Source organism: Lithobates pipiens, unplaced genomic scaffold (assembly GCF_037356315.1).
Source record: "Lithobates pipiens isolate NorthernLeopardFrog02 unplaced genomic scaffold, aLitPip1_a1.2 Scaffold_25, whole genome shotgun sequence".
In the NCBI taxonomy this organism is placed as follows: domain Eukaryota; kingdom Metazoa; phylum Chordata; class Amphibia; order Anura; family Ranidae; genus Lithobates; species Lithobates pipiens.
Genome location: NW_027507787.1, coordinates 238,060,813 through 238,070,835, shown reverse-complemented (window position 1 = coordinate 238,070,835; position 10,023 = coordinate 238,060,813). Strand labels below are relative to the sequence as shown.

General features: G+C 43.6%; 1 protein-coding gene across 1 annotated transcript in view; it reads right to left on the bottom strand.

Moving 5' to 3' along the window:
• Positions 1-10,023, bottom strand: part of LOC143930985 (uncharacterized) — a 49,177-nt gene continuing 39,154 nt past the window's right edge. The window contains exon 7 of the mRNA XM_077455697.1: positions 1-7,317. Within this exon, the coding sequence (XP_077311823.1) occupies positions 1-7,317 (7,317 nt within the window). The remainder of the gene's footprint in view (positions 7,318-10,023) is intronic.

The window sequence follows — 10,023 nt, the reverse complement described above, 5'->3', positions numbered from 1 at the left end:
TCATGTATTCTTAGATCCTCCTTTGTGTAATTGAATGTTCATTCCTTGTTCTTCGATTTCCTCTTGCCGGTTGTCCAGGTCCTCTCTGTTCCCACCCAGAAACGGCATTCCTTTGCCAGTCCCTGCCTGTTCTCCGATTTTGGCTTTCAGAGAGTTCATCTCCGTGTCGGTCACCTCTGCCTTCCTCTCTTTTTCGGACCTCGCCTGAGAAAGCTCTACCACCTTTCGTCTCAGGTACAGTCTTTCTATCTCTTTCATGTTCGTTTCCTGCTCTTTATCTAACAGGACTTGTCCAAGAGCTTCCAGTTTCTCACCCCTAATTCTTAACTCCTGTTCCATCACCTCCGCACCTTCCTCCTTTACCACAAGAGCCTGGGAAAGTTCCGCTATTTCACGTCTCAGTTTGGCCTTTTCCTCCTCGCTAAATCTTTCTTTGTCTTTGAGATCCTGTTCTCTTTCTTTCAGGATCTGTCCATTTTTTTCATCGGCTTCTTTCATGGATTGCATTTCACTCTTCGTCTTCTCGGAGTCTCTCTCTTTGTCTACTAGAGTTTGAGAAAGTTCTGCAACTTTTTGCCTAAGCGAATTATTCTCGTATTCAATCCTTATTGACAACTCGTTAATCTCTTTCTCTTTATTTGTTAGCGCTTGCCTCAGTTCTTCTATTTTATTTCTTAATGACTTCATCTGCTTATTAGCATCATTGGCTTCTCGGTCTTTTTCCAGTAAGGCCTTTGAGAGTTCTGTCACTCTCTGGCTCCAGGCTCTCTTTTCCTCTTCACTTTCCCCTTCTTTTGCAAGTTCCTCATTTTCTTTATTTAACAGGACTAGTTTAAGCTCCTCTACTTTATCTTGAAGGGCTTTTATCTCACGTTTTAAATCCTCAGCTACTTGCTCTTTCTCAAAAACAGCCTGAGAATGGGCATTCAGTTGCTGCTGTAGAGACTCCTTGTCTTCTTCATTCCGCCTCATTTCCTGTTCTAACACTCGTTCCTTTTCTGCTAGGACATGTTTGAGTTCTCCAACCTTTTCTCTGAGAGAGTTCACATCTTGTGCATGCCGATTGGCTTCTCTCTCTTTCTTCAGTAGAGTTTGGTTTATGTCTTTTGCTTTCTGCTGCAGAGACATCTTTTCTTCCTCATGCTGTCTCCTCTCTACTTCGATGTCTTGCTCCTTTGCAATAAGAGTTAGCCTAAGTTCTCCAATCTTCTCTCCAAGAGTTTTTAGCTCTAGTTTTGCTTGGTCAACTTCTTGCTCTTTCGCCAGGAGGGCATCTGAACCATCTCTCACCTGTTGCTTTAAGGACTTATTTTCCTCTTCGCTCTGCCTCCTCTTTTCCTCCATCTCTTGCTCTTTGTCTACCAGTACTTGTCTAAGTTCTCCAATCTTCTCTCTGAGAGTTGTTCGCTCTAGTTTTGCTGCGTCCACTTCTTGCTCTTTCTCCAGGAGGGCATCTGAACCATCTCTCACCTGTTGCTTTAAGGAGTTATTTTCCTCTTCACTCTGCCTCCTCTTTTCCTTCATCTCTTGCTCTTTGTCTACCAGTACTTGTCTAAGTTCTCCAATCTTCTCTCTCAAGGATTTCACCTCAAGTTTGGTTTCTGCGGTGTCTTGCTCCTTTTCTGAGAAAGCCTGAGAAATGTCTCTTATCCTTTGTTTTAAGGTTCTCTTTTCTTCCTCTTCCTTAAGTAGTGTTTGGGTGACGTCTTTTGCTTTCTGCTGCAGAGACATCTTTTCTTCCTCATGCTGTCTCCTCTCTACTTCTATGTCTTGCTCCTTTGCAATAAGAGTTAGCCTAAGTTCTCCAATCTTCTCTCTGAGAGTTGTTAGCTCTAGTTTTGCTTGGTCAACTTCTTGCTCTTTCTCCAGGAGGGTATCTGAACCATCTCTCACCTGTTGCTTTAAGGAGTTCTTTTGCTCTTCGCTCTGCCTTCTCTTTTCCTTCATCTCTTGCTCTTTGTCTACCAGTACTTGTCTAAGTTCTCCAATCTTCTCTCTCAGGGATTTCACCTCAAGTTTGGTTTCCGCTTCATCTTGCTCCTTTTCCGAGAGGGCCTGAGAAATGTCTCTTATCCTTAGTTTTAAGGTTCTCTTCTCTTCCTCCTCTTTTTGCTTCTCTTTCTTTATATCTTGCTCTTTTTTATCTAGGACTAATCTGAGTTTTTCTACCTGGTCTCTTAGAGACATCATATCAAACTTGACTTCATCTACTTCACTCTCCTTCTGCCTTAGAGACCAGGAAAGTTCTGTTATTTTCTCGTGCAGCGTCTTCTTTTCTACCTCACAATGCCTCTTTTTTTCCTTAGCTTCCTCTTCTTTGTCAAGTAAAGCTTGCTTCAGTTCTTCTATTTTTTCTTTCAGTGTTTTCATCCTCAACTCTTTCGCTTCCTCCTCCATTTTCTGTTGAATTAAAGAATGGTTAAGTTCTGTAAATCTCTGCCTGTGATATCTTTGATCTTCCGCCATCTTGGTTTCCCTCTCCATCAGTTTCGTTACTTTGTCTAGAACATTTTCTTCAAGCTCTTCTACCTTTTCTCTTAGTAGGGTCATCTCAACATTCTCCATCTCCGCTTCTTGTTTCATATCTGCTATAGATTGTGAAAGGTCTGTAATTCTCTGCTTTAAGAATGCCGTTTCTTGTTCATATTCTCCTGCCTTCTCCTTTACGTCTTGCTCTTTGTTTAGCATCTCTTGTCCAAGTTCTGCTATCTTGGCTTTAAAAATTTGTGTCTCAAGTTCTTTGTCTTCTATTTCTTTTTCCCTTTTCCTTAAAGCTTCGGACAGTTTTAATATTTTTTGACTCAGGGCCGTTTTGTCTTCCTCCATGTGTTTTTCCTTCTCGCTCAGGTCCAGATCCCTTCCCATCAAAGTTTGTCTAAGTTCTTCCACCTGTTCTCTCAGATATTTCACATCAAGTTCTTTCTCTTCCATCTCTCTTTCCTTATCCGTTAATTCCTGGGAAAGCTCAGCCACGGTTTGCTTCAAAGATAACTTCTCTTGTTCGTTCTGTCGTTCCCTATGTTTTACTTCTTCTTCTTTTAATACAAGTCTTTCCATAGTTTCCTTCAAAGCACTCATGTTGCCTTCTGCCTGGTCTAGCTCTTGTTTCTTGTCTTTGAAAGCCTGAGACAAATGTGAAAGTCTTTCTATCAATTTGCCTCTCTCCCTATTCTCTACTTCTTTTTGCCGTTCCATTTCTTTCAATGCTTTCTGAAGTATTTCTAATTTCTTTGTTAGAGATCGGTCTCCATACTGTTCTTCTGACATTTCTCCAATAAAGGACGTAGAAAGCCCACTCATCCATTCCTCCACCGCTTTCCTGTCCTCTTCTGCTTTTGTTGCTACGCTCTCCTTATCGGCTAGATCCTGGGTAAGTTTCTCTATTCGCTTTTTCAGAGCATTTATGTGTCCTTCTCTCTCTTCTTCTTGAATATCCCTCTCTGTCAGTGATTGGGAAAGTTCTGCTATTCTTTGTTTTAGTGTCATAACATCTTTACTGTTCTGGATCCTCTCTTTTTCCATCTCTCCCTTCTTCTCTTGTAGAACTTGCTGAACCTTTTTTATTTCACTCTTTAGCTGGAATATATATTCCTCATTCTGTTGTTTTTGTATGTCTTTTTCTTTTAAGAATTGCAAAAGTTCTTTGATGTTTTCTGTCAAGGTACTGCTTTCTCTTTCAAACTGTAATCTTTTTTCCTCCAACTCAACCTCCTTCTCCAGAACCGACTGCAAAAGTTTTTGCTCCCTACCTCTTAAAGACTGGATGTCTCTCTCCATTTGTTCTTTCAATTCTTTGCTCGCTTCCAGAGCATCTGAAAGTTTGATTTGCAACTCTTCGTTTTCTCCCTGAAGATTTTGCATTTCCTTTGAGAGTTTCTCCTTCTCTTTGATAGCTTGTGTAAGCTCTTTCAGCTTTTCGTTTTGACTTTTGTGCATTCTTTGGACTTGTTCCTCCAACGCTTCAAGTTCTTCCTCTTTCTCCTTCAGGGTCTGAACATGTTCCATTACTTTCTCTCTCAAATGCTTGATCTCATTTTCCATCTGTTCTTCCAATTTTTCTCTCTCTTGCAGAGTTCCAGAAAATTTGCTTTGCAACTCTTCATTTTCTCTCTGAAGATTTTGAATTTCCTTCTGTAGTTTCTCCTTTTCTTTAATAGTTTGTGTAAGCTCTTCCAGCTTCTCATTTTGACTTCTACGGACTTTTTGGGCTTCTTCCTCCAACACTTCAAGTTCTTCCTCTTTCTCCTTCAGGATCTGAACATATTTTATATTTTCCTCTTTCAAATACTGGGCGTCTTTTTCCATCCGTTCTTCCAATTTTTCTCTGTCTTGAAGAGCTTCAGAAAGTTTACTTTGCAACTCTTTATTTTCTCTCTGAAGATTGAATGTTTCCTTTGAGAGTTTCTCCTTCTCTTTGATAGTTTGTGAAAGCTCTTCCAGCTTCTCGTTTTGACTTCTGTGCATTCTTTGGGCTTTTTCCTCCAATGCTTCAAGTTCTTCTTCTTTCTCCTTTAGGTTCTGAACATATTCCATATTCTTCCCTTTCAAATACTTGATGTCGTTTTCCATCCGTTCTTCCAATTTTTCTCTCTCTTGCAGAGTTTCAGAAAATTTGCTTTGCAACACTTCATTTTCTCTCTGAAGATTTTGAATTTCCTTTAATAGTTTTTCCTTCTCTTTGATAGTTTGTGTAAGCTCTTCCAGCTTCGTAGTTTGACCTCTGTGCGTTCTTTGGACTTGTTCCTCCAATGCTTCAAGTTCTTCCTCTTTCTCCTTCAGGGACTGAACATGTTCCATTACTTTCTCTCTCAAATACTTGATCTCATTTTCCATCCGTTTTTCCAATTTGTCTCTCTCTTGAGGAGCTTCAGAAAGTTTACTTTGCAACTCTTTATTTTCTCTCTGAAGATTTAATGTTTCCTTTGAGAGTTTCTCCTTTTCTTTGATAGTTTGTGAAAGCTCTTCCAGCTTCTCGTTTTGACTTCTGTGCATTCTTTGGGCTTTTTCCTCCAACGCTTCAAGTTCTTCCTCTTTCTCCTTTAGGCTCTGAACATATTCCATATTCTTCCCTTTCAAATACTGGATGTCTTTTTCAATCTGTTCTTCCATTTTTTCTTTCTCTTGGAGACCTTTAGAAAGTTTACTTTGCAACTCTTTGTTTTCTCTTAGAAGATTTTGCATTTCCTTTGAGATTTTCTCCTTCTCTTTGATAGTTTGTGAAAGCTCTTCCAGCTTTTCGTTTTGACCTCTGCGCATTCTCTGGGCTTGTTGCTCCAATGCATCAAGTTCTTCCTCTTTCTCCTTCAGGGACTGAACATGTTCCATTACTTTCTCTCTCAAATACTTGATGTCATTTTCCATCCGTTCTTCCAATTTTTCTCTCTCTTGCAGAGTTTCAGAACATTTGCTTTGCAACGCTTCATTTTCTCTCTGAAGATTTTGAATTTCCTTCAGTAGTTTTTCCTTCTCTTTGATAGTTTGTGTAATCTGTTCTAGCTTCTCATTTTGACTTCTGCGCACTTTTTGGGCTTCTTCCTCCAACGCTACAAGTTCTTCCTCTTTCTCCTTCAGGATCTGAACATGTTTCATATTTTCCTCTTTCAAATACTGGATATCTTTTTCCATCCGGTCTTCCATTTTTTCTCTCTCTTGAAGAGCTTCAGAAAGTTTACTTTGCAACTCTTTGTTTTCTATCTTACGATTTTGTATTTCCTTCTCCTTCTCTCGCACAGTTTGGGAAAGTTCCTCCAGTTTCTCATTTTGGTCCCTACAATCTTTCTCCGCTCGTTTCTCCAACAATTCAACTTCCTCCTCCTTCTTTTGCAGGGCCTGAACGTTCTCCATTATTTTTTCTCTCAGTCGTTCTTCTTCCATCCTAGCCTGTCTTTGTATGGAAGCTATCTGAGATTCCAAACTCACGATTGTCGTCCGTGCATTGGACTTCTCTTTCTGGTATCCTTCTAAGGTCCCTTTCAAGGAGATGATATCTTTTTTTTGCTGTTCGATAATCAGCGCCTGGTTTTCCCTGGTCTTCTGGCTCTCCTGCAGAGTCTCTTGCAGAGATGCATAAGCTGCATTTCCTTCTTTCAAGGAGCTCTTTTGTGACTCCAGATCATGTAGAAGAGTCTCCTTTTCCTTTTGGGCAGACAAGACACCCTCTTTCAGCAATTCAATTTCTTTGTTTCTTTCTTGTACCTTCTCATTCTGAGACTGCAACGAATTGAAGTATCTCTCCTTGTCCTCACAGCACTCTTGAAGGATCTCCTTTAATGATTGCAGATTCTGTTCACTCTCTCTTCTTAAAAGCACCAGATCTTCCTTCTCGGATTCACACTCTACGAGTCTTAATCGTAGAGACTCAATCAGCGAGTCTCTTTCTTCTAAAGACTGAGTTTGCTGAACTAATTCCTCCATCAGGTTGTCGGTTTTAATCTGCTGCTCTTTTATGCACTCTCCCAATTCCTTAATTTCTTTATTGCGCTCTCCTAACGTCTGCTCTAAAGCATTAACCATGGCTTCACGTTGCTGGAGATGTTCTAATAGAGAGGACTGCTCCTGGGATGACTCTAAAGTCGCAACAGAAAGTTGCTCCAAAAGTCTCTCCCTTTCTACGTCAGAGAGTCTAAGGCTCTCATTCAAAGTGTTTATTTGTTGGTCTCTCTCTGCGACAAGCAGGCGGCATCTTTCTTCCGCTCTCAACGCACTCTCTTTCAGACTTTCACACTCTTCCAGGCTTCTAGTTAGGACAGACAGTCGCTCTTCTGTCTTCTTAGTACTTTGGATTTGTTCCTGTAAAGCGCTGGCAGCTGTCTCTTTCTCTTGTTGGATCAGTAGCACCGTCTCTTTCAGCGTCTTGATTTCCCGGTCTCTTTCTTGCACAGCCACGCGGAGCTCCGATACCGAAGTCAAAGCATTCTGTTTCTCATCTGTACACTCTCGAATATTTTCTCTAAGCTCACTGATCTGCTTGTCCCTCTCTTCTAACGTGAAGGTATAATCTGACAATGCCGCGAGAGCGCTCTCTTTTTCTTCTTGACATTGCGTTAAAGTCTGTTTTAAAATTTCCATTTCGAAGTCCTGTTCCTTCTTTTGAAGCTGTTGGCGCTCCAACGCTTCCAAGGCATTCTCCTTATCGCACCGAGTCGTTTTAAGAGTCTCCCTGAGCTCAGAGGCTTCCGTCTCCAGCTGTTTCAGGGAGTCCTTCACTCTTCTAAGCTTAGCCTGTCCCTCCTCTTCTAATTTCTCACCTTGCTCTTCAGCAGCCAGTCGCCTGGAACGTTCTGCTTCTAGAAGTCCTTTCATTGTGTCCAATTCTTGCTGAAAGACAAAGGACAGCGTAAAATAAAACTACATTGTACCTATGGCTCAAATGTCGGCACAAATCAGCCAAAATGTGAGACATGTAGGACAATGTTAAAGTTAGGGTTGTGCTGATACCGATACTAGTAGCGGTATAGATAATGAGCATTTGCCCGATGGAGAGGAGTTACAATCACTGATCTCCCTGTATAGATTTCATTAAAGCAGCTGAAAGCCGCAGGAGGGAGAGGAGGAGAAACGGCTGTTCGCTGCTTTATTGAAATGTATACAGGGAGATCATTGATGGTGGTTAAACCTGCGGGGGGGGGGGGGGTAACTTTACTATCACTTTAAAATGAAACGCTAATAAAAAATAAAGCTGGCAGCACAATAAAGTGTTTTAACCACTTCCCGCCCAGCCTATAGTCAGTTGACAGCTGGGCGTCGATCTGGGTGGACGTCCTGTGACGTCCTCCCGAGTCGTCCCTTGTACGCGCCCCCAGGGCCACGCTGAGGACACGGATTCCCCAGTCTCTTTCTCTGCAGCCTCAGCTGCACTGAATATGAATGGACAGGAGACAGAGGCTTCTCTCCATTCATAAACTGAAGCAGAGGAAACACCGTTTACGATGCTCGGTGACAGTTATGAATGAACAGGGTCTGTGATCACTGACTGTGCATTCGGAAAAGGAAGAAGCCGTTAAATTACATATTTACCGGCTCCTTCTTCCGCTCTCCATCCTGTGAGATTGAGCACGGAAGGGGGACCGGAAGAGCATGGAAGGGGGACCGGAAGAGCGCGGAAGGGGGACCGGTAGAGCACGGAAGGGGGACCGGTAGAGCACGGAAGGGGGACCGGTAGAGCACGGAAGGGGGACCGGTAGAGCACGGAAGGGGGACCGGTAGAGCACGGAAGGGGGACCGGAAGAGCACGGAAGGGGGACCGGAAGAGCACGGAAGGGGGACCGGAAGAGCACGGAAGGGGGACTGGAGGAGGATCAGGGTGATTGGTGCGGTGCTGAGCAGAGTCTGTGATCACTGACTGTGCATTCGGAACTGATAAATGACATATTTACCGTCTCCTTCTTCTGCTCTCCATCCTGACAAATTGAGCACGGAAGGGGGCCCGGAGGAGCACGGAAGGGGGCCCGGAGGAGCACGGAAGGGGGCCCGGAGGAGCACGGAAGGGGGCCCGGAGGAGCATGGAGGGAGACTGGAGGAGGATATGGGGGACAGTCGGGGTGATCGGTGCGGCGCTGGGGAGAATTTACAATCGCCAATCTCCCTGTATACATTTCAATAAAGCAGCGAACAGCCGCTTCTCCTCCTCTCCCTCCCGTGGCTTTCAGCTGCTTTATTGAAATGTATACAGGGAGATTGGCGATTGTAAATTCTCCCCAGCGCCGCACCGATCACCCCGACTGTCCCCCATATCCTCCTCCAGTCTCCCTCCATGCTCCTCGGTCCCCCTTCCGTGCTCCTCCGGGCCCCCTTCCGTGCTCCTCCGGGCCCCCTTCCGTGCTCCTCCGGGCCCCCTTCCGTGCTCAATTTGTCAGGATGGAGAGCAGAAGAAGGTAAATATGTCATTTATCAGTTCCGAATGCACAGTCAGTGATCACAGACTCTGCTCATTCATAACTGTCACCGAGCATCGTAAACTGTGTTTCCTCAGCTTCAGTTTATGAATGGAGAGAAGCCTCTGTCTCCTGTCCATTCATATTCAGTGCAGCTGAGGCTGCAGAGAAAGAGGCTGGGGAATCTGTGTCCCCAGCATGGCCCTGGGGGCGCATACAAGGGACGACCCGGGAGGACGTCATAGGACGTCCACCCAGATCGACGCCCAGCTGTCAACTGACTATAGGCTGGGCGGGAAGTGGTTAAAACACTTTATTGTGCTGCCAGCTTTATTTTTTTATTAGCGTTTCATTTTAAAGTGATAGTAAAGTTAACCCCCCCCACCTGCAGGTTTAACCACCTGCCTACCATGCACTTTTACCCCTCTCCTGCCCAGGCCAATTTTCAGTTTTCAGCGCTGTCACACTTTGAATGACAATTGCGCGGTCCTACTACAACTGTATCCAAACAACATTTTTATCATTTTTTTCACACAAATAAAGCTTTCTTTTGGTGGTAGTTAATCACCATTGGGCTTTTTATTTTTTTGCTAAACAAATAAATACCGAACATTTTGAAAATCAAAAAAAGAAAAACAAACATTTTCATAGTTTGTTATAAAATTTTGCAAACAAATAAATTTTTCTCCTTCACTGATGTTTCATAGTTTCATAGTAAGGTTGAATAAAAGACACCAGTCCATCCAGTTCAACCTAAGTGAGTGTCTACAATTGTCCCCATCCCTGTACATTGCACACTCACATCAGTCCCTACCCTCAAGGAGCCCACAATCCAAGGTCCCCATTCATATACTAGGGGCCAATTTTTGACAGAAGCCAATTTACCTACCTGCATGTCTTTGGAGTGTGAGAGGAAACCGGAGTACCCGGAGGAAACCCACGCAGGCACATGGAGAACATGCAAACTCCAGGCAGGTAGTGTCGTGGTTGGGATTTGAACCAGTGACCCTTCTTACTGCTAGGTGAGAGCGCTAACCACTACACCACTGTGCCGCCCACTGTGATGTGAAGGAGACTCCATTGATGGGCACCGATAGGCTGCATTGTTGGGCACTGATGAGGTGGCACAGATTGGCAGCACTGGTGGGCA